The sequence below is a fragment of the Protopterus annectens genome, chromosome 7.part0 (genome assembly GCF_019279795.1).
Source record: "Protopterus annectens isolate FY-2018-M chromosome 7.part0, PAN1.0, whole genome shotgun sequence".
Lineage (NCBI taxonomy): Eukaryota > Metazoa > Chordata > Ceratodontiformes > Protopteridae > Protopterus > Protopterus annectens.
Genome location: NC_056739.1, coordinates 1,208,807,848 through 1,208,832,977, shown reverse-complemented (window position 1 = coordinate 1,208,832,977; position 25,130 = coordinate 1,208,807,848). Strand labels below are relative to the sequence as shown.

General features: G+C 42.7%; 1 protein-coding gene across 4 annotated transcripts in view; it reads right to left on the bottom strand.

Moving 5' to 3' along the window:
- Positions 1-25,130, bottom strand: part of DNAJA4 (DnaJ heat shock protein family (Hsp40) member A4) — a 404,528-nt gene that overhangs the window by 240,205 nt on the left and 139,193 nt on the right. For all 4 annotated transcript variants that reach the window (XM_044077833.1, XM_044077832.1, XM_044077835.1 and 1 more), the window contains one exon: positions 6,635-6,739. In XM_044077833.1, the coding sequence (XP_043933768.1) occupies positions 6,635-6,739 (105 nt within the window). The remainder of the gene's footprint in view (positions 1-6,634; positions 6,740-25,130) is intronic.

The window sequence follows — 25,130 nt, the reverse complement described above, 5'->3', positions numbered from 1 at the left end:
CATTCAGAACTAAGCTGTCTGAAATTGTTACAAAATGGAATATGAAAGTCTGAGCGACATTAAAAGGTTGAGGAACGGACGGACTGATCAGCCATAAGTCATATTAACTTGGGGCTGCTTTGGCTTTTCCTGTTTTTTTTGAGCATCCCTACCATGTTTTTTAAGTGCGTTTATCAGGTCCTTGTAGCTTAAACTGCTTATTGGGAAAGCTAAGAAAATTGGTAAAGGAAGCTCAGTAGGAGAAATAATTAGTACTTGTTTCAAGAAAAATCTGAGTCACCTCTTGAATCAAGTTTTCCCTTTCAATACACTGGCACCTCAGTTGCAGAAAGGCTAAAAACCTCTTCAAGATAAGATTTAAAATTTTAGATGTATCAAGTTGAGAATGGAGCTAAGCAAGTCTTCTCAAAACTGAACCAGAAGCAGTAGCTCTGAAAGACTTGGTAGCATCATATGTATACTTTAAAATATGCTTTGTCAGTGGAGAAACAGCTGACTCAGCAGTTAATGAATTCTTTACATCAGGAAAAAAAAAGTCTATCCATTGACTTCTGCATATTCTCAAATGCAACAATTAGAAAAAAGCTATGATTCATGGGAGTGTAGGATCAAGCTACTTTACTGATCACTATTTTCCTCTTAATGAAACTGTATATAGCATCTAAATGGCTTAATCCAACCAATATATCCTGGATGGGGTTTAGACAAATAGCCATTAAACACTTATTAGCACACAAATTACTAATGGATAAAAGACAAAATGTTAAAAATCAGAGCAACGTGGGAGCAAATTTACAACATTATTCTTGTATAATTTCCACAGGAACATATAGTATTATACCAGAAACAAATTCCAAAATATTCCATAGGTGCAACTACTAAATGATTTCCCTTACTGTCTACTTCCCTTTCCCTCCTTTTCTCTACTTGTGATCTAACTGTATTTTTTTTTATGCAACTGTTCTACTTAAATAACTGAAAGAGGAAAGCATCTATGTATATAGTGTAAATATTTTAGTTGACTGACCTACACATTATTGTACTAACTCTATTATACAACACTACATTATGGTCAAGTTCTGATTGTCATGTTTTTATCTGTCAATACTGAAAATGATAAATAAAAATTTGAAAAAAAAAAAAAAAAAGCTTTAAGTGACTAAGCATATTTAGTGTGTGTATGGTGCAAACAGGGTTGCTATATTTCCATCTGGCCAGGTTGGGACTAAAAAAAAAAAAAAAAGGTCTTCCACATCTTTAATATGGAACATCAGAATTCCGCATTAAAAAGAAGTAGCTCTGTGTGTTTATTTTTTATCTGATTGGCCTGGGCCAGTCAAAAATAAACACAGAGCTGCTACTGTTTAATGCGAAACATCGCAGTTCTGCATTAGACAGAAGTAGCTCTGTTTTGTGATGTTTTGATTGGCCAGTATGCCGGTTTATGGGCCAATCAAAAAAAAAAAAAAACAAAGCGGCGGCTGCCTGGGATTTAAACCGGCAGTGCGGGACTTGGGATCAGGCTGCTGATCTCGGGACAGTCCCGCCCAAATAGGGACGTCTGGCAACCCTGGGTGCAAATGAACTTGCCAGTTTAATATCATTAAAGTACTAGAATACATTTTCTTCCCAAGTTATCAATTGCTTTTTGGAGAGAAAACTGATAGATCTGCTTTAGGATTAGAAAATGGGTACTTGTGTGCCTGAGGAACATTATATAACCCATCTGACTTAAAGCTGACTGTCAGGTAAAGTAGCTGCAGTGAGAAAAACATTCTCTAAAGCAAGCAACACATGATGGATAGCCACAGCTTTTGGCAACCGTAACACACCATTTTCTCCATATCATAAGTAGTTTCACTTTGTTCCCATCAAAAAAACTATTCAACTTAAAACAGTCAGAAAAATATCTTCAGAAGCAAAATCTGATTATATACTTTCCTCAAAGTCAGAGTGATCAGGTTATGAAGAGATTTCTGAAATGTAAACATCCCCCTCTAATATCTAATCTTCTGAATGAAAGCCCATGTTAGAATGAGAAGGAACCTAAGTGCATGAAGGATCAGCAAGCAAGGAAAAGGCAGAAAAAAGTTACTTTGCAAATCCCAGTAAAGTCAGCCCCGGCCCATGGTAATAGAGACAGGAGTCTGGGAAGTTCTCACTAAGCATACTTCCCTGAACACTAACTGACCCTTACCAGGCACACCATCCCCAGCTTCAACATTCCTAATGTTGCTTAATAAAGAGGATCTTCAGGTCTTTCCCCTGACCTTGATAAACAAGTGGCTCTTCCTTCCCTCCCTCCGGACAAGTGTTCCCAGCAGCTACAGCAGATATGGCTATCCCTGGTCATTGGTAGCTCTAAGTTCTACACCAAGAGGGCCACGAGGAAAAAGATTAGTTGTCCAAGGAAAAAAATGGCTAAAGCAGAGTCATCCACCAGTGGCTGGGGAGAGATTGGAGTCAGCCTGACACCCAAGATTCTTAACTTTGTTTTTCAGGAAAGGGAAGGTACAAGTACCTTTTGCCAAAAGTGGGACATGCAGACAATGATGCAGCAAAATGTAAAAAACAAGAGGTTTTAACGCAAGTAAACCACTGGTAGTCCCCCACAAGCACAGAATCCTGTCCAAAATACAAATGCAGAAAATAAGATTGTAGTCAGAAATAACACCTTTCCGTAAAAAAGTTCACAAGCATTTAATCACTACAGTAATGAACTGCCAGTTCAACCACATTAAGCTTATTACCTAAACCCAAGACTGACAGGAAGAAAAAAAGTTTTACAAACAGCGAAGAGATTTCCCCAACAGGGGACTTCTGTCCAGCCTTGTAGGATTGATAAGACAGAGCCTGCTCAATGTACTTTTTTCAGCAGGAAAAAAAAAGGTTTCACTCTCCAACTGTCCTTATACATAAGTTGAGTGAGCTGACATTTGGGGCACATAAAAAATACCCAAAGCTTTGTAAAGCTGTATGGTTGGTAAGACCCATTTATCTTGGGCCACTACAATGGTGATCTACATATCAATCAACATCTGGTGCAGTAACAGGGCCTACGGAAGGAGAAATAAAGGGCAAATGTCCTTCTCTAGCCACTCAGGAGGGAGCAGACAACCATCTCAATTTGCTCCTTGACTAAAATTTTCCATTTCCTCCTTCAAAATAAAGTCTGAAGAGACCTGTCCAAATGCATGGTAACTCAGAACTGTCCAAATGCATGGTAACTCAGAAGCAAGTCTCAATTCCTGATTTCGCCAGCCTTCTTAAAGATGTTACTTATTCATCCCTACAAACTAGGCTCTACAATACTGCTACCTGGGATACTGTCAAGGTAGAAGTTTACTCAAAGTCTACAATCTAAACCAGACTAGTATTTTTATGGAGAAACAGTACATTTGTTTAAGTAAATATGCAACAGGTACACAAACTATCACTGCTACAGTAGCTTTAGCTACATGGGTTATACCCTGATGAAGATACAAGAGCAAACAAACCTCCAAAACTTAGTACCTTCCACATGCCCAAATCATTAGCCATCTCAAACACAGCTAAAGAGTTGTTTGGGTGCCAAACCCTTCAGAGCTTTCATGCCAAATGAGACAGGCTACAGCAGTGACAAGGTCAGTTCTTGGAAGATAGAGGTCATCACCCTGGCATCAAAACCAAGAGGGTGGCAGGATCAGTTGAACTTCTACTGTTAATGGCAAGTTTACTTACACAGCTGTACTATGTTCATCATATTGATCACTGCTGCAATAGCCTTGGCTATATGGTTAGACTATCATAGTTTAAACTTACAGGAAGGATGAGTGTCCAGAAACCCCTACAGAATAGTCCTAGCAAAGCCTGCCTTAGAACGAGGCATACAGTTTGTAGTGCTTTGCAAAGGTATGTACAGAGGACCAAGTTGCCAATTCTAGAATCCAACCTTTCCAAAAAGCCAGAGATTTAGCCCAAGGCCCTGCTAGAACAAGTCTTAACCCTGCCTGGAATTACCTTGCGGTGGCCATCACAAAACGGTAATGGCAAGATACAGCCATTTGGAAACAGAGCAGCAACCATGACAAAAAAGGATAAAGCTTTTTAACCACCTCTAGTGCCTCAGCTTTATGGTTTCAAGGAATAATATACAAATCACAATGCATATCATATAGTCAAACACAGTAAAACTCAATAAAACCTAATGCTGCAGCTGGGGACAAGGACTGAAACAAATGAGTCAAGAGGCAAGTTTCTCACAAGCAGTACACACTTTACTCTTACCCCCAAAGTCCTGTTTTCTGTAAACGTCACATGCAAAATCCCTGCCAGATATAAAGCAGCAGTCTACAATGCAAACTGACGGCAAAAGATAACAAGCAAGTAGTTACAAAATGTACACAAGAACTAAATACATTCAAAATGTCTTCTGCCTGTTTAAACACTTCTCATCCTTCAATTCTCAGAAATTGAATGTTTACAAAAATAGTAAACTTTTACCAGAATAGCCACAAATTAAAAAATAATCCCTTAGATAAAACAGAAACATCTTGATATTGTAAATAAAAAAGTTTCTGACAGGGGATTGCTTATATATCTACATACATACACACACAAACACAGTGACAACTCTCCACTGGACCAGTAATCAAGGAGCCACAATCCTCACCACTGGCATCTGTGGTGGGATGTTCACTGGGAGGATAACAGGTACACACACACAATACTTCCAGAAGCATCTTTCTGCATAAAGTGCAATTTCCCCTTAAGAGCACACAGAGACTACAGTCAGTACAGGGTTGTTTTTCTCTCTTCCTCCAGAGCCCCAATAAGACTCCCCACTGGCACAGTTATACAGTTGAGATCTCAGCTGGGAGACAGAGCCAAGACCTCCTGCACCCTCTGTCCAACCAATGCTTCATATCCCTGTGCAAGTAGCACTACATACACACATGCGCACATATGGGAAAGGCGGGCACAATTTTACTAGATATGCCCCCTTCTGCCCAGACTATAAGGTAGTTACCACTGCCACCAGTCACTCCTTATCAGCTACTTTAGGCCCTTAAAGGGTGTCCAGCCTTACTGTGTAATGTTAATATCAATACAAATGGTAGTCTCACCAAGAGCAAAGCTGTTAAGAGTGTCCCACAGTGTCACCAAATAAATATGCAAGTACTCTCAAAACTTAAGTATCTACACAGATCAGCCACAATGAAAGTTTGAAATATACTTAATAAAATAACAGGACAATACTAACTATATATTTACAGTGAGTTCAAAATCGCAGGAACTATTTAAAACATTGCAGGGCAGGCTCAGACAAATAAAGAATATCTAAACTAAGCTTTCTATATTCCTGGCTGAATCTAAGAGAATGATACTATCCCCTAGTAAGTTACTTAGAGCAAGGCAGATGATGTGGTGAATTGTTCTTGTTGTCAGGTTTTAGACAGAATGCTCTCTCTCACTAGGAAACTTCTCAAAATATCTAAAATATTACTGTTGGGATAGCTTGCAGAATGACATCACTTCTAGTCATCTGACTTCTAGTTCCCAGGCAAACCCCCCACTGTTGGAAGCTGGCAGTATTTAGCATCTATCTGTAAAAATATCCAGACTAGGGCTTTTTCTCAGATCTTTGGCAGGTGCTGGAAGTCAGAAAAACAATCTTATTCCTTCATGCTTCCAAAGTAGCAATTAGTTCACCCCCAAGGACAATACAAAAAGCTTACTAGTACACGTGTTCTCTGCAATGAAGCATCTTTATGGCCTGCCTATAAATTTAATTTCAGATATTTTTCTAAACTTTGCTGGACTGAGGGTAACCCTCCAGTTCCCTGTTAAAACAGATACATTTCAACAGTTAAGTCCATGTACATGTCTATTCTCTTCCTGCAGGGCACACTGTGGATACATTTAAGCATAAGTAGCACAAGTACTTTACAAATACTTTTTCAACAGAAACATCTATATAAATCAGTATGATATACACATGACATACAGTTCTAATACATTTGTAACACAAGCATCTTGAATAAATTAGTTTAATATTCACAAACTGCAGTTATTTAAAAATTCCAGCTAGCTGTGCTGGCAGTACCTCCTGACACAGACACAGACACACGTTTTAAAAGGGCAATGACTTGTGCAGACGAGCTCCCCTGTGGGAACTCATAACTGAAATGTCATTTCTGACAGACAACTGCTGTTCAAAATGGCAAGTACTGAAAATTTCCTCACTCTGACTGCAGATTTTCCTCCTTTGTTACTGTCCTCTTAGCGGTCAGCGTGAACCTGTATGAGGGAGCCACAATTTGGGAAGCTTGCCGTTTCTTGTATCCTAGGCAGGATATAATCCATACAACCAAAAGAAAGAATGATGATTACGTTTTCCTCCGAATTTTTTAATCTCCTTTTCACTCAAGGCTATTCTGACTACTCATAAGTGCTTAAATGCACTTATTAACACTGCCACCATCTTTCAAGATAATACATACATATTTTTTGCCCTTCAAACACACAGTGTTACTGAAGTATGCATTCTATAGGACTGAGCCTTTCCTCAGTTTTGTAGCAGTACACTTGAACCCCCAATCTCCAAGCCCTCCATTACATTTCTAAATAAATACATACTTAATGCAAAAGTTACCTTCACATTTTTCACAAATCACATTCTTCTGAAGTGCTAGCTTCCTTGTGGCTCCATTATAAAGGTCTTCAAGTGACACAGACATCTGATGCACAACATTTTTGCCTGCAAAAAATACCACATATTACTACAAATGTAGAAACAAAATGTGTAGTGAAAGTATACTGACTTTACTTCATACAATATCAAAGGCTACTAAAACCCATTTTTTTTTTCAAAATGATAAATGCCTTCTGTTACCACAGGTACTAGCAAAAAATTTGCTATTTGTAACCTTTTTAGATGGCTGTCATTTTAGTCAAACTTCAATTCTGACAAAATCCCATGAGAATAAGTCATTTTCCTTTTTGAGGAGTTCATTATACTAATCCCTCATACTGTAGCACTACCAATATTTTATACAGGGACACAGATGAAACTATTTGTAACATCTTACTACAACAGTGAAATTTATCGCTGAATTTCATTAAATGGTGGCTGCTTAATTGCAAGCTGAGGTTCTGCAATATTGCATCCAAAATATTGTGAAACCTCACCTTACGACATATATCACTTAAAAGCAGTAACAAGATTACTACAACTTATTTAGAATTTGTGTTTTATCCTTTTCCCTTATGGATAACAAGATATTTAATAATCTGTATCAGAGTAGAATCACTGTTGCAGTTACCTGTACCAACTAGGACCACTTCCCATGCAGGTGGGCATCTACTTTCTTGGGATGTCAGCCAATCTCGGGATTAAGGGTAACATCTAAAGATGGTGCAGGCAGGTCTTTCTTCCCCAATGAGCATTAGCAGACTTCCCGATTCCTAAGAGTACTCTTACCAAGAGATGGTCTTGTCACAACCCACCTTCCGGGTCTCCTTGTCATAGTGCAAGACAACATGGAAAACAAAATTTATGTACTTACCACAATGCCAGATCTATGTTGTCTTCCATTTGTCTCAACTAGTTAATTGGCTTAGAGGCCAGCACTATACACTCTTGGTTTAAAGCTCCACCTTCCCTCCTACAATGCTATGCACTAATCTACTCAGTTTGCCCTTCCATACTTTAACCCTATGAATGTATACCACCAGAAAACCATTACACTAAGATCTATGGAAGACCAACAAGTAACAACTTCAGAAAGGCCCAAAAGGTACAACGGAAGCCAAAAATCCACAAGTCAAAATCGGGAAGGGGATGGAGGGAGGGACTGATGTCCTTCAAGGATGCATCTGCAGTTCTAACACTCAGCCAATGTCAGATCAGCTTAAAGTTAATAATTGCTTGACTTGTGGGAAACAACTACCTCATAATATTCTCTTATAAAATGCCGGAGACTTCTCATTTAAATGTCAATAAAAGCTTTCACTAGGTATAAAGCTGCTAAGCAACAAAAAACTCTGCCTCCCAAATCTATTTCCCCACTACAGGTTGTCTGCTGAACCTCAGTCCTCAGAACTGTCCTTTGGGGAGACCCTTCACTCCATGAGAGAGCATTTCCAATGGCAGGGCCAGGAATTCTCCGATTCCAGGAAGAGATTAAGGTTCACTTACCTCAGCATAGACCTTTGGCTATTCCTCCTGTTTTAAGTGTCATTGATGATGTGGATTCTGATCTGAATACGACCCTGACACCCCTTCCTCCGGCCTCCTGTTAAACCGAGTAGGTACTACAGGGGTCCCGGACTCGATCATTTTTTTTCTATACAAGGCCCACCTGACCCAGAAACTATTTCCCAGGGTCCTAAAGGGGTTGCAGCTGCCACTTCTAAAAATCCACCCCCCTCTGAAAGGGAGTCCAGGGCTTTAGAGAGATGGGGTAAAAAAGTGTACACTTCTTCCACTCTGTCTATGAGGGCTTTAAATTGTCAATTTCATATGATACAGTACTAAGAGTATTTGTTAGATGAATTGCAGAAAAAAAACTGTGTTCGCCTGAACCCTTAGATCGTAAGTCACTTCAGGATCTGGTACATAATTCACAACAGGTTAGCAACCATTTCTTGCACTGTGGTTATGATGCATTGGAAGCTTCATGTAGGTCAGCAATGACAGGTGCAGTCATACGTAGACATGCCTGGCTGAAGGAACAATCTCTGCCAGATCATGTTAAGGCTAAGCTTCTGGATGCTCCACTGTAAAAGCAAAAGTTATTTGGCTCCACTGCTCAAGAGGTCTTAAAGAAATTTGAGGAAAAGGCTAAATCTGTACAAACAGTCAAAGATTTCCTCCAGGTACAACCACCAAGATTCAGCAGAAATTGGCCTTCTAAGAATTGGTCCTTTCCAGAAGAGAGATTTCAAAGAGGCAAGAACAGGCTGAGGTAGAGGGCAAGCTATACAGAGGTTGTCAATGGCAGCCTCCTAACCAGAGAGGTAGTGCAGGTCCAACAACTGCTGCACAAGGACAGACTCAATGACTTCACCTTGACCCCACCAGGGCTCAATTAGAAGCACCTTTGGGCGGAAAGTTGTCTTTATTCTCAAAAATTGGCACAGTATTACAAGGGACAAATGGACACTGCAAATAATAGACAAAGGATACAGGTTCCATTTCCATACATTACCAGAAAGAAAGGGAATGCCAAACCTGCCACCAAATCAGGCAGAGCTTTAAAACAAAAAACCAACCCAACCTATTGCAAAAAAAAGCTATAGAAAAGGTTCCTCTCAGAACAAGGCCAAGGATTTTATTCCAGACTATTCCTTGTCCCAAGAAAAGAAAAACAATGGAGGCCTATTCTCGATTTGTCCAAGACTGAATACTTATCTCATTGTGCCAAAATTCAAAATGCTGACCCTACAGCAACTCCTTCCCATGGGTCTTGGCTGGTAACTCTAGACCTCAAGGAGGCATACCTGCATGTCCCTATCAGACAAAGTTGCAGAAGTCACCTCAGATTTCTTGCAGGTTCAGAGCATTATCAATTCTCAGCACTGCCCTTTGGCTTATCTACTGTGCCCAGAGTATTCACAAAATGCCTGGCATCAGTAATTGCACACTGCAGACTTCAGGGGATTCAAATATACCCGTATCTGGACGACTGCCTTATACAAGCGGACAGCCAACAAACTTTGGAAAAACATTTGAATTATGCCATCCACCTACTGCAGGCCTTGGGATACACAGTCAACATTCACAAGTCAAGACTTGTGCCATCCCAAAGAATAACTTTTCTGGGTGCGGAACTAGATACAACCACCCAAATGGCTTTTCTCACAGAAGAAAAACTAAGGCAACTACCGGATTACTTCAAAAATCTAACAAAACAAACTCAGATGACTGCAAGGAAAATCCCAGAGGGCCCCCTGGGCATGGGCATCGTGCATTCTTCTGATTCCACAAGCAAGGCTGCATATGAGAAAACTACAATGGTACCTAAGGAGTTTATGGTCTCAGCACAATCACAGCCTAGAAGCTTTGATACCACTCATTCCATGCCTTCAAAAGGAATTCCTGTAGGCCCAAGCCAGTCAAACAGGGGCCTACCTTTCAGCAAACCAGTAACCAACCAAACCATTACCTCGGACGCTTCAGACCATGGATGGGGAGCACATATGGAGGACAGATGCGCATGCACATAAACAAAAAGGAAATGCTGGCAGTAATTCATGCAATCGAGGCCTTCAAGCTCTTTCTACATCAAGGCCACCTGCTAATAAGGACAGACAATACCACAGTTATGTGGTACATAAACAAGGTGAGGTACCCATTCCTACCCTCTTTGCAGACTAGCAATGAATCTTTGGGAACTTTCCCTAAAACTCAATATAGAGCTGCAATCCCAGTTTGTGCCAGGAAAAGACAATATACTGGCGGACAGCCTAAGCAGAAATACCATGGACCCACACGAATGGATGCTGCACCCAGACATCTTCCTTCAGATAACACAATCATGGGGGAGGCCGGGCATGCATCTTTTTGCCTCCCACCACAATCAGCTGAAGAAATTCTGCACAAGGACATACCACCCACAAGCATGGAAAGTGGACGCCCTCTTTCAGTTGGAATACTCTAACAGTGTATGCATTTCCACCACTCCCACTAATGACCAAGGTCTTACTGAAAATCAAGACAGAGCAGCCAAAAGTGATTCTAATAGCCCCGGACTGGCCAAGGCAGCACTGGTACCCACTGTTACGGAGCCTGTCACGCACAAAACCGTGGCCTCTACCACTATGGACACTCCTTCTGACACAGCACAATATAAACTCTGCACTCCAGCCTGAAAACCCTGCAGCTGACAGCCTGGAGAATACCTTGACTCCTCACCAGGAAAACCTATCCAAGAGAGTGAAGGATATCATCATGGAAGCTCGCAGACCTTCCACGAGAGACATATTCAGCAAAATGGAAAAGATTCCACACTTGGAGCACCGCAAAGGGCCTAGATGCCACAGTGATGAGCATGGCACATATCCTGGAATACTTGGCAGACATGCTCCATAATGGCCTTTCTTACTCTTCCATAAAAATTCATGCTTCAGCAATTTCAGCAGAATACAATACTGATCCACCTGTCTTCTCTCATCCTCTCCTAAGGCAGTTAATAAGAGGAATTAAAAACATCAATCCTCCAAGAAAACCACCAGTGCCTACATGGGACCTTAACTTCATGTTGGAAAAGTTGACTTTACCTCCCTTTGAACCAGCAGCATCTTCAGAGTTACAGTTCCTGTCTTGGAAGACTGCCTTCCTTCTGGCCATAACCTCAGCAAGGAGAGTATCTGAATTGCAGGCACTCATGGCAGTACAACCATTTCTTATTTTTCATCAGGACAGAGTCTCCTTGAGAACCAATCCTTCATTCATGCCAAAGGTGGTATCCCGGGTCTCATTGAACCAAGCTATTCACCTGCCTACCTTCTTTCCAAACCCACAAAACAAGGGAGAGAAACTTCTGCATACCCTGGACATTCACAGACAGTTACGCTACTACTTGGACAGAACTAAGACTTTCAGAAAAACTGACCAGCTGTTGGTAGCATATGCTGCAGGCATTCAAGGAAAAGCAATTTCCAAACAGACAATTTCAAAATGGATAGGAAATTGCATTAGATTCTGCTACTCTTATCAGGGAAAAACGGTGCCAGCTAACATCAGACCTCATTCCACCAGAGCTACAGCCACCTCCACAGCCTTCTTAAGAGGGTGGCTACCATGACATTTTAGAAGCTGCTACATGGAGCTCCGTGCATACATTTTCCAAGCATTACAATTTACCTTTATATTCCAGATCCAGAGCAGGCTTTTCCTGCAGGGCATTTTAGCTACACCATCATTTTCTTAGAGCCTACCACCCCAGCTTGGCTATGGTATTATATAAGGACTGCAGATGCATCCTTGAAGGACATAGTACAGTTTTGTACCTACCATAAATGTAGATGTCCGATAGGTATGCATCTGCAGTCAGGTCTGTGGTACTTTACAGCTAGCTGGGGTTACCTATTATGGTGTATTTGTTTTATATTACTGTGCATGTTTGCAATATTTTGTATTTCTACCAAATTTAGCCTTCCTTAGAGGGCACCTGGCATCCGGGGCAAGAAAAACTTTCAAAAAAGGGTTTTAGAAAACCTTAGAGAAGCTATGAAGAGATGGTCTTAACCAACATGAAAAGGTTCAGTTGATGGACATTTCCAATTTAGCAGTACAATAGCTTGCCACAGATGGAAAAAGGCCAACCAAGAAGTCGTCCAAAATTGCATGTAAGAGTGAAGTAAAGGGGTCCCAGGCTTTCAGAACAACTCAAAAATCTTTTCCATTTACTGCTATATAAATTTCCTAGTGGAAGACTTGAGATGAGGAAAAAATACAGAGTCCTCAGAGGACTCCTGCTGCAGGTTGTTTGAGGCTAAAAACTCTGCTCTGACCTTGGAAAGCTTGATGAGTTTGCTGAGGCACAAGACTATAGGGAGTGTGGGGGTGAACCAAGCACATATGACTGCTGTACAAGTGCATTCAAGAGGGAATCTTCTCCATGACATCAATTCCAACTCTGGATCCACCAATGCTAGATAGATCAGACCCAACACCATCTGTCCGTACCAAGTGGATGTAGGTAACACAGAGAAAGCAATCTCAGACAAACTGACTGGAGGGCCACAAGAAGACTGGTGCCAATGCATTGAAAGCTGTCTGCGATACCAAAGGCACCAAGTGGGTTATGCTCAAGATGGAGCTTAAGACCTGGCATCGAGTAATCAAGTCCCATGTCTCAGTTGATGAAGGCAATGACACAGAATTAATCAGATCAGAGGAATCTGAAGCCAAAGTAAGGGTAGTAGTCTGCTCCACATGCATAGTCTCCCAATCAACAGTGCTTAACATGGAATATGGGAAAGACCAAATAAGAGATGAAGGGACAACTTTATCTGCTATAGAAACACACACACCTGTTTCCATACAGGTCTTCAAAGAAGGCTATCATGCTTTCCCAATCCATGTTACAGATCCTTTTTTCCCTTCTTCCAGTGGTCTTTTAGAAGTGAAAGAAGGTCTGCATATGAAATGAAGTGCCTTACAAGAGGAGCCTGAGAAGGCTGTACAACTGCAGTCATTGGAGTTAATTCCCATCTTGGAGTCTTTCACTTAAAAAAAAATCCAGTTCTCAGATTCATCATCTGCCTTTTTCCCCTTTCGTCTTAAGGAGGGTCATGGGGAAGGGGTCTTTTTTTTTTTTTTGAATAAGTTTATTTTGCAGTTTAAGGAGAAAGCCTAAAAATAAAGCAGGTCTGCAGTAAGATACTCTGCTCCCAGGCACACCACTTAAGTAGTGGGTGTCTTGGGGCACAATTTCATGACCATACTTGGCAAACAAGTTTTGTTGAATACCTTTCTCCATGGCCACTAATCTAAAATAAACACCACACAAGCAATATACAAGCTCAATTATACTGATCCCAGCAAAAGAACTGAACAAAAGCTGTTAACTGTCGATACCCTTCTCACTACCTAAATATCTATGCCATCTCAAACTTAAAAATGACAAGTTTCACAGCAGTAAATTGCTGGAACTAATGCCTTAATACTAGAGGACAAAAAAAAAAAAAAAAAAGGCAGATAACTTCAGAAAAATTTGACTGACTGAATGGAAAGTACATTTGTGCAAGTAAAACTTACCGTAAGAATGCACGTTCAAATGAACACTGCTACAGTAGCCTTAGCTGTATAGGGTTATATCCTACCAAGGATAAAAATGCCCAGCTTCCAAAGCTTTATGGCACCTTCCACTTGCACAAACCTTCAAGCAGCTCAGTGCCCAAATGTCAGGGCCCTGAAGCCTCAGTCTACCTTGATATGATGGTAGGCACCCTTGAGTTCTATCAGGCATATCCAATTGTCCTTCCTCAGCAGAGGTAAGATGGACTACAGTGACCATCCGGAACTTTCTTTTTCACAAACTGATTCAGTATGCTCAAATCAGTCATGGGTTTGAGATCCTGTATTTTTTTTGGAACTAAAGAATCTGGAATGTACTCTGGATCCTTGCTGGTCTTGTGGGATCTCCTGGATGACTGTTTGCAAACAACTTGTGGATCTCTACTGCTGCCTGCGATTTGTGATGGGGCAGAATGTCTGAAGTCTCTGTGGGTGAAAATTTGGAACTACTGAAAAGTGAATGAAGTACCCTCTGGATGCAGCTCTTAGCACTAATGTATCACAGGTGATCACCTCCCAAGCTAGCTGGCGCAGAGCAAAGTGAACACCAAATGCCTTCAAAGCCAGTCAGTTGGGCAACCCTTCAGGATCACTGGAAGGGTCCACGAAATAATGCCCCACAGAACTCTGATTTTTCAGACCACTCCTGCCTTGCAGGCAGCATCCATTACTATGCCTCCCTCAACCTTGACAGGAGCCTTCTGAAGGAGTGTCCGGAGAAGACTGTTGCAATCAAGTCTTGCCCACTTTTTGGCTTCTTGAAAAGGTTTGTTGTGGGGGTGGAAAAGCACACCCGTACAGTGCACAGCATCTTCTATCTTGCTCACTCCTCAGAGTATCCATGACTTTTGGCCCAAATAGAGAAGAGCCATCAAAAGGGGCACTGACAAAGGACACCTTGAAGCAGTCCACAAAGTTACATAAATCCATCCAAGCATGGTGCCACAGGAATGCCAGAGCCAGCTGCTCAGAATGCTCCATCGGCTGCATTTAAGGTGAGCCTTTTGGGCATGTTGGCTACAGAAAGCAGAGTAGATAAGATGTAGGAGACAAGAGTTGTCTTTGGAGACAGTCCTAATAGTCCTGGACACTTCAGACACCAAATCGTGTTGAAGCCTTTTCAGATTAGACAAGTAATTAAGCGCTCTCAGCATATAAGTGGCCAAGGCATGGTCACAACAGTCCACCACCAGAGACTCCCTGTTCGGGTGATGGACCAAGGAGCTCTCCTCCTTTCTGACTACCACAATAGCATCTGTGGCTTGGCCTCTACTCCAATATGGCCAGTCTTTTGGGGGGGGGGGGGGCAACTAACAAGAATCTTGTCAGATTTCTTAGGAATCTGCTCCAATTTGGGTTCCTTCCGTGCCCTCAGAGATACTAGGTCTCTAACAGCATCTGGAAGGGGGACCACTCAAGGCATGGATGAACCTACAAAGGCCTCCAAGAATACAGACTTCTCCAGAGAAGGGGCTTCAGTACTAGAGCCTCTGTTAGTGAAGCAGCTCCAACAGACTGCCAAGAGGCATCCCGCAGAGACTTAGTTGACCCCTCTCCTTTCTCAAGGTCAGTAAAATACAGTTGTGTAAAACCTTACGATAATGGTAGATGTCCTTCTCACTGTTGCAGCATTCATAACATAGGAAATCCCCTGCCAAGGGTAGCCAGATGTCCGGCCAGTATACCACAGTCTTTAGGTTGCTTTAAGGTGCACCATATGTCACATATGCTCCTCATATGGCATAAAGGTGATGTCCAGACTTACTATCCTCAGAGCTGAAGAGCCCCAGTCGGAACACTACTCCAAGGAAAAGTAGTAATCAGTACATCCAGAAGATAAATAGATCAGGGGAGGGAGGAATACTGCAACAGTAAGAAAGATATCTACTGTTATGGTAAGATTTTACACAACTGTACTATGTCCTTCCATATCACTGTTGGAGTATTCATTAGGGAGAGTGCCAAAGCTCATACTGAAACTTGGGAGGACCGTCCAACTCGTAAATGGTAAATGTATGCACATAATCCAGGTAGCTGCTTCAAGAACAGATTTAGCATCCAACCCCTTGAAAAAAGCACCAGAAGCCACAGCTCTGGTAGAATGATCCTTAGCAGATAAAGGAAGGCTTTTACCATGAAAAAGAGAAGGAAACAGCTTTTGAGATCCAAGAAAAGTTTTCTTGGATACAGCTATGAAAAGAAGAAAGAAGTTATGTACTCACCATACATTACATCTGTGTTGTTTGCATCAGTCTTCATCAAACCTGTGGGCCCTCGGTTCCAAGCTCGGAATTGACACTGCCATTACCAAGCTTAGGATCCAAAGCTACAGCAACCTTCCCATAATGCCCATCTCCTAAGATACCTCAGACTGAGTTTGCTGCAAACGTTTATAATTAATAAATTGCATTCCAAGAAAAGAATAGAGCAAAAAAGATGGCTCAGGAGCTCAGAGGAACAAGGGTTCCCAGTACAATCGGTCTGGTCCTTCAGAGATAAGGAAGGAGAAAGGTTGATGAAGACTGAAGTAGACAACACAGATGAAAAAAGTTATGTACTCACCATAACGTTTGTCGGATGTTGTCTACTCAGTCTTCAAACTTGTGGGAAAGAGTCTCCAGCTACACAGATCTGGGTGGTCTCATGGAAGGATATTCCGGAGCACTGCAGAACCAAAAGCAGCTTTGTTCCTAGATATTTCAAGCTTGTAATACGAAATGAAAGTGTGGTAGTTCGCACATGGAAAAAAGATAAGGAGGTTTGGAAGACAGCGCTTGAAGTTCAGAAACCCTCTTGTCTGATGTAACAGCCACAAGAAAGGCCATTTTCCAGGACAAGCATTTCAAATCTGCTTTAGCAGCAGGTTCAAAAAGGAGGTGAGGTTAAGGCTTGTAGAACCAAAGTAAGGTTCCACAGCGGAGTAGGGTCCTTGATAAGAGGATGAAGAAAGGAAGGTTCCATTGAGAAAAGCTTTGCAAAGAGTGGAAGAAGCCAAGGACGTATTCTCTGAATGTGAAAATTAGAAATGGCTGCTAACTGAACTTTGACAGTACAGTACTGGCCCCTGAATGAAAAAGACCAGCCAAGAAATCCAAGACTGCCGAATTGGGAGCCTTAAGTGGATCAATGTGGTGCTGCTGGGTCCAAATGGAAAACCTGTTCCACTTTTATGGGAAGCAACGACAATCTTCTGGACAGGGGAAGAAAGCCTGGTCTGTCTAGTAATCATCGGAATTGGAGAAACCAAGTGGTTAGTCAGACTGCGAAGATCTGGGTGAGTTTGCTCTGACAAAATGAGACGAGGTTCCAGGGTCCACAGAGGACAAATCGGGCGAGACCAATGGAAGGTGAACCAAACTTGCCATGGTCAAAAAGTTGCAATGAGAATCACTTTGCTCTTAAACCAGCGTGCTTTCTGAAGAAATGTGGGAATTAGGGGGACAGGAGGGAAGGCATAAAGTAGGCTGGAAGACCAAGCATGGACTACAGCATCTCTTTGTGATGGTCCCTGTGGAGGGATTAGGGGGCAAAAGACCTGCTGCACTTTGTTGTAAGGGGAAACAAAGATCACAACAGGGTTGACCTCATTTGAGGAAGATCTGGTTTGCCACTAAATGGCTCAGAGATCACTTGTGAGGCATCAGAAGAACCCTGCTGAGCCTGAATGCTAGTATGCTGTCCTCCCTGGAATGTGGGTCGCAACTACAAAGCAGTTGGTAAAGAGCCCATTGCCAATTGCCACACTCTCATTGCTTTGACAAAGGGGGTAGGACTTGGTTCCACCTTGTTGATGAGATACCATACAACAGACAGGTTGGTATGAATTGCAATTGTCCCCAGAGGAAGAAGGGAGTGAAGGGCTTTCAACGCTAAAAGCACTGCCCTCATTTCTAGGACACTGACATGCAGATTGGTCTCCTGGGGAGTCCACATGCCTTGGACGGTCTGTCCCAGGTAATGACCCCCCCACCCCAGCTAGGAGGCATCTGAGGTCAGCGTGGCAACAGGAGTAGGAAGAATGAAAGTTGACCCAGAGATACTTCTGGATTGTGAAGTCACCACAAAAGCGAGTTTCTGCACACCCTAGACAGTCTCACAGGATGATCCGAGAGGGTGATGCACAAGTAACCACTGGACAGAATGTCCACTGAAAAATTCTCATAAGCAAGCTGTTTGTAGTAAGGTAATTGTTGCAGCCATAGTCCTCAAAGCCCTGAGGACTAGATTAACCATAGGGAAAGGTACAGCTAACATCTGTTTGATATATGTCTGTATAGAAAGATAACTGTCTGGTGGAAGAAAAGCCAAGGTTTTGGCTGTGTCCAAGCTAACTTCTATAAAATCTGTCATTTCCACAGCAAGTAACCAATTTCTGGAGATTTCTGGTGATCCATTAGTTAGGGGCTAGTTGTAGGAGGAAACCCCTGGCCTGGATCAGTAGATGCCTGGTTGGTACAACTAGGAGCCAGTCGTCCAAGTAAGGAAACACATGGAATCCGTGCAGTCTGAGATGAGCTGTGACCACTGACATCCATTTGAACACCCTGGGGGCTGTGGTGAGACCAAATGGAAGCACGTGAAACTGGTAATGACTGGCTTCCTGCCAGAATTTTAAAGTGATAGTACGCATCCTTCAGGTATGTCCTTCTGTAGAAAGGAAAGGATGGACTGAACTGACCATCTTGAACTTTGTCTGTTTCACTGACTTGTTCAGATAAGTCTGATTCAGGATGGGCCTGAGGTACCCTGTTTTCTTGGGAACTAAAAAGAATTGGGAGGAGGTGTGCTGGTCTGAGGGGACCTCCTGGATGAGCAACTTTGATTTCCAAAGTTGCTGCCTCCCTCTGACTGGGTGGGACATCTGAGAGGTGTTTGGGCTGGGGGGGGGGGTTAAAAAGGGAATGGAGTAACCTCTAGATAACACCTTGCACCCAAAAGTTGTTTGTGATGGCTAACCAGCCGAAGTGCAGGGAGCATAGGTCCAACTGCCTCAAGAAGGCCAGTCGGACAAAACCTCAGGGATACAGCAGGTATTTCTCCTAAGAAGAATCCTGCGATCCCAGATTTAGCAGACCCCTCTGCCCCAAGGGTAGAGTCTACCACTGGAATTATTCCCCCTGTTGCCCCGGGGGGCGGGCTCTCCCTGGGTGTTCTGGAAAGGCCCCTGTGTTTTTCTGAACCACAATTTTACCCCTGCACTGATTTGTGGAGAAGGATCTTTGTGGGGTACAGAAGCAGATCCTGATGGCAGACAGGGTCTTTCTCGCTATGGGAGAGTAGCATACAGTCAGTCCAGAAAGGGAGGAAACATCAAAAGGGCAGTTGACAAAAGGGCGCCTTAAAGGGTTCTGCGAAATCACATGACTGCATCCGGGTATGGTGCCCAACAGCAACCTGAGAGGGCCCTTCAAATGCATGAGAGATAAGTGTCAGACACATTGGAAATGGACTAGTGGCCATAGAGGAGGTAAAGGAAATCTGATCCTCTGGTGTCATGGATTTAGGGCCAGAGTGACAGAGTTCCTTAAGTCCCTCTGTAGCCTGCTAAAATTGGCAAGATAGTTAAACGCTCTTAAACGGGCAAAAGTGGAAGCAGCGTAGACCTTTTTTCGAATCTGTCCATAGACCTAGACTCCCTGTTAGGGGGATGAACAGTAGAGCTTTCTTGTGCAAGCTCTTTCTTGGTGACTGCTGCCACCACCATGGCAGCTACTGGAATGCACTTTGTCCAGTGTGGTCTGTCCTTGGGGGTACTAAGGATCTTGTCTGCCCTGTTGGGTACAGATTCAGCAAAATCTGGTTACTTCCCTGTCCATGCAGATACCAGGTCTCCAAGAGAATCTGAGGGGGGGGGCATCCAGGATGTAGACTGGCTGGTCCTGAAGGCTTCCAAGAACACCTACTCATCTGGGGTGGGATTTGGGGAAGATTAACCACTTTAGTGAAGGATCTCAAATATGTCCCTGAAAGACATCAGGTGGAGATCTAGGGAACCCACCCCTTCGAGGTCAGTGTCTGCAGTGAGAAATTCCTCTGGGGAATCTACTTGCCTCCTTTTGAATCTTCTCTTCAGAGGAGCCTCCTCAGTGGGATACTCCAGGGAGATATTGGAAGAGGTCTGGGCTTCCCTGAGTGGAAGAGACTTGTGGCATAAGAGAGGTTTCAAAGAACCCAAAATAGGAAGGGGTGGATCTCAAATGATAGGTGCCAGAGATCTCCTAGGGGTGGACAGGACCCTCTCCACCACCTCGAAGGCAGAAGGACTGCAGGAGCCTTGAGGAAGACTGCTCTGTCCTGAAGGATCAGGAACAGGTTGACCCTGGTCACCAACAGTCCTCCACTCCAAAGGGGGAGCTGGCAGAGAGGTGTTGAACACTGATGTACCAAGGGTGAAGCAACATCTCAAAGCTTCGCCAGACTCAACAGCAAGGCTTTGGCTCAAAGATGATGTTGGAACTGAGCGAGTCAAGGAAGCAGTCTGGCTTGACGCAGAAAGGACTACTGGGCCTGACAGACCGGCACCAGGAGCCAACGGATCTGGGTGCTCTGAAATGGAAGGATGGATTGGAGAAGGAGAAACCATCCTGCAAAGAGAGGTTCTGCTCGCAGATCCCACCAGGGATGGAGCTGGAAGGACCCCCATCTGGATCTGTGTATGGAAAAACTTCAATTTGTCCACCTCATTCTCAGACAAGCTCTGAAAGGACACAGAGGAGGGTCTGGAAGGATGCCTGTTAGAAGCAACCCTTTGATACAAGCTAGGTGCAGAGGGCTCTGGCCCCGAAAAGGCAGCAGGGACATGGGGCTGAGAGGAAGCCACTAGAATTGGAGTAGGAAAAGTCTGCTCTGACAGTCTTGTGGCCTTGCAACTCAGCAGACAAGAAGGGGTCTAGGGACTTTTTCTTATGGTCCCTGGCCTCAGATTGTTTGGAGGGGTTTTGAGCCCCTGAGACAGATGCAATGGCAGGAGAAGGAGAAGTGAGATAAGACCCCTAAGCACAAGCTTGTTTTTTCTATCTGCAAGGGACTGGGGAAGAAAGGCCTTGCAGATAGATGCCACCTGAAGATGGGTAGGGCCCAAACAGTAAATGGACTCCCTGTGGGCATCAGATACAGGGATCTTTTGCCCACAGGAAGTGCATTTTTTAAACCCAATGGATTTGTCAGATTTCTCTGATGTGGTAGATGAAAGGGAAAAAAAAGGAAAAGGAGCAACAAATGTGCACCAAGAGCACTACACTACAGAAAATATATCCTATTTCAACTTAAAAAAAAAATTTACAGGCAGAAAGTGAAAGTTAAAGGGGAAGGAAAATAAAGGTTAGACTACTTCCACTCCCACCAAAACTCTGTAAATACCCGAGAGGAACTCTGACAGAGGATCACAATGCTATCTGAATGTAGAAAATGAGATCAGAGGTATCTCAGAGAAGCTAGACATTATGGGAATGTTGGGAGGAGCTCTAGCTTTGGATCCTAAGCTTGCTGAAGGCTGTGTCAGTTCAGAGTTTGGAACAGAGATCCCACAGGTTTGATGAAGAGTAAGCAGACATCAGATCAGTTTCAGATTTCCTAACAGTCCATCTTACATCCACATAAAATCTTAGTTGTCTATGCACATCCAATGTGTGCAACACCCTCACACTGGCAGATTATGAAGGGGGGAAGTGCACAAATGAATTGACTAAGTTCATAGCCAGCCTTAGGCATAGGCCAACTAGGTGGCCACTTAGGGCGCCGCTGTAGCAGGGGCGTTTTTCCAGTATTTATTTGGTATAGGTAGACTAGGATGCGTGCACCTGGATGGTGTGTGGGGGGGGGGGGTGCCGTGGAGCCCTTTTGCCTAGGGCACCAGCTGACCTAAGGCCACTGCTGTCTAAGTTCATTAACCATCTTGGGTATAAAGGGATTATTATACAAAGACACCCTATCCTTATGAAACACAGACAAGAACAAGCCACAAGGGCTTGAAGCTCAGATGCCCATCTGGCAGAAGCAAGGGCCAAAAGTACAGTCTTCCAAGAGCAATACTGCAGAAAAACTGAAGCAGCAAGCTCAAAATGAGCATGAGTTAGTTTTTCTAACAAAAATAAGATTCCAGAGGGAAAGAACAGGCTTCCTAGGAGGCCTAATATGAAGGACATTTGAAGCTGAACAATTTTACAGTTTAGAAGCCAAAGGAAGAGAGAAAGGCAGACAAGCAGAGACAGTCGATAAGTGGGTCTTAACAGAAGATTAAGCCAGCCCAACATTGAGCAATTCACACAGAGAACCAAAGGAAAGTCCACAGAAAGTGGGTCCAGGTTAAGAGAGACACCAAAGCGAAAAGCTCTTCCATTTGGATAAATAGGATTTTCTAGTAGTGGGTTTTCTGGCCTCCTGCAGGACCCTAAGCAGATCCTCAGGAAAAAAAAGCTGCCTAAGTGGAATCAAAATCCTATCACCCACAGTGTCGGCTGAAGAGTGGATATGTGGGGGTGGATGAGAGATCCCTTGTCCTCGGTGACTATGTCCACCCTGTAAAGTAACTTGTGATTGCCCTTGGCTAAATTCAGATGAGGGAAACAATGCTGTCTCGGCCAAAAGGGAGTCACCAACAAGATTTTGGGAGTATCCCATTGAATTTTGAACAGGACTTCTGGAATGAGTTGAAAAGGAGAAAACGTATAAAGAAACATCCCCTTTGAAGAAAAAGGTAGGGCATCCACCTTCCAAACCACAGGACCTGGGACTCTAGCACAAGGAGGAAGTTGTCTGTTAAGAAGGGAGGCAAAAAGATCTACTTGAGGTGTACCCCACTGGGAGACAATGTCCAGAAACATCCATTAAAGGAGCATCTATTTGTGGGATTGAGTTAAGGACCTGCTCAGAGTGTCTGCCACAATATTATGACCTGAGAGAATGTAAACTGCCTGAAGAATCACTTGATACTGGACAACCAGATCTCACACCAGGAGTGCCATCAGGCAAAGATAAGATCTGGTCCTCCCCTTGCAAAATGAAGATTTTTTTTAACAGGATATCTGGAGAGGATGCCTGAAAACAGGAGGGGATGGTTAAGTAAGGTAATACTTGGATCACATGAATCATGCAAAAAGCAATCACGGAGCCATGAATTTAATGAACGGCCTCTCTATTGCCCCAACGGTACAGGGCAATGCACAGACCTTAAAATGCCAGGAAGCAGACACTTAAAAACTTCCTGAAAAAGGGGATGAATAGGGATACAGAGAAGCATTGTTGAGATCCAGATAAATTAGAAAATCCTGGGGATGCAGTAAAGGGAACAAAGTCTGCAGGGTTAACATTTGAAAGGAATGAACTTCAGGTGAGAAGAGGTCCAGAATGGTTTTCCAAGTGCCCTCTTTCCAGGGGACCACAAACATACATTCTGGAATAAAAGACATTCCCCCCCTTTGAGCAGCTGGAACAGGTTCCAAAGATTCTGAAACACCTCTGGAACAAAGTTTAACTGTTAAGGTGGCTGAGGAATGCCCATGTAGGAGGGAAGAGATTTCAAAACCATAATACCCTTGGCAAATGACCGAAACAAACTTGGGTTATGCTTACTCAGACAGGAAGAGGCAGTGAAAGAAGAATGTGGCTGGGAAGAAAATCAGGCAGTCAGACAGCACCTGGTTTATCAGGAAAGGATGGCTTTTAAACAAGAGTAGTCTGAGTAGACTTAGCTGGGGAGAACCTCCTACCACCTTTCTTGCCTTTACGAAGAGACTGCCTTCTAACAAAAGCTGGCTTAGAACAGTTTCTCTGGAATTTAGGCACTAGTAAAGCAATGTTTCAGAACCTGTAACTCCTTGCCCTTCTCCTGCAGGGACTTGAATAAATCAGCTGAAATAGCAAGCTACCTGGGAAGAGGCCCCTAGCAGAGACAAGGCAGAAGTCTTGCCTCAAAAATTAGGAAGTTCAGAAAGAACCTGGCAACCCTGAGAAAGGAGAGCCAAAAATATCTGGTCAAATGAGTCCGATAATTAACAGCCCAAAAGGCTAAGATGGCTGAAGTATAAACCTTTTTACCTAGCATTTTCAACATCCTGTTGTCCTTATCCGAAGGAAGAAGCTTAGTAGAGGGCAGTAACTTAGGCTTGTCAGGTGCCAGATAAAGGGTCAGCAGATGGACACTTGTGAAGGAATCTGCAGTCATCGGGCACTTTGTAAAACCGGTCAGGTTTCTTAGGAGTACGGGGCTGAGAATCTGGGTCCTGAGAAGCAGAAGAAAAAGCATCCAGTAAAGCAGCCAAAACAGGAGGAACAGCAGAGGGTCTAGGAGACTCCATTTGAAGGGTCTCATATCTACTCTGCATTTCTGATACTTGCAACAATCATATTTAAAAAATCCATCATCTTGACAATAGTATCCCCCAAAAGAAAATCTAGAAAACAAAACAGTGTAAGAAACTTCTCTGTGTGGAAGATTTTCAATCCATATTATATATATATATGTATATATATATATATATATATATATATATATATATATATATATATATATGTATGTATATGTATATGTATGTATATATATATGGTTTACTATCAAAATTGCGAACGGCACTACGTCGACTGTCATATACTCAAACATGGAAGTTCGAAATCGGTAATGTCGAAGACAAAATAATCAATCTAGGAATGGTTTTAACATGGGTCGAGGTAGGAGATGTTTGTAGTTCGGAATACTACTGAACACCTACCTCGACCCATGTTAAAACCATTCCTAGATTGATTATTTTGTCTTCGACATTACCGATTTCAAACCTCCATGTTAGAGTATATGACAGTCGACATAGTGCCGTTCGCAATTTTGATAGTAAACCTATATATATATATATATATATATATATATCTATAGTTAATCACTGCATGTGATAATGGCAGTAGAAGTAGCGAACTTAAACTTGGCCCAAGTCAAAAAATAAAAAATATACAATTTGGGATATTGTACAGAATTACTAAGTATTCAAAAGTAATTCATGCAGAGTAGGCAGTCTGTTTCTAGTTGAAAAATCCTATATTAAGTACACAGACAAGCGATCCAAGTAAAACAAAAATAGAGTAAACGTTTTCTTACAAGCTTTCTAACTATATATGCTTTTTTCAGGCAAGGGAGTGGTTTATTGTGCTGTAAAACAAAGTGTTATTGCTATACATGTTAAATTCACATCCCTTCCCCCATTAGTGTGACATCCGTGCTGGTCCTGCCCTGCTTAGTAGCTATCATAATATAACCCTTATGTACTTTAACATAATAATGCAGTACCTCTTATTTGACCAGATCAAAGTCTGTGATTTTATCCAAGACAATATACTACATGACTGAAAACATATAAAC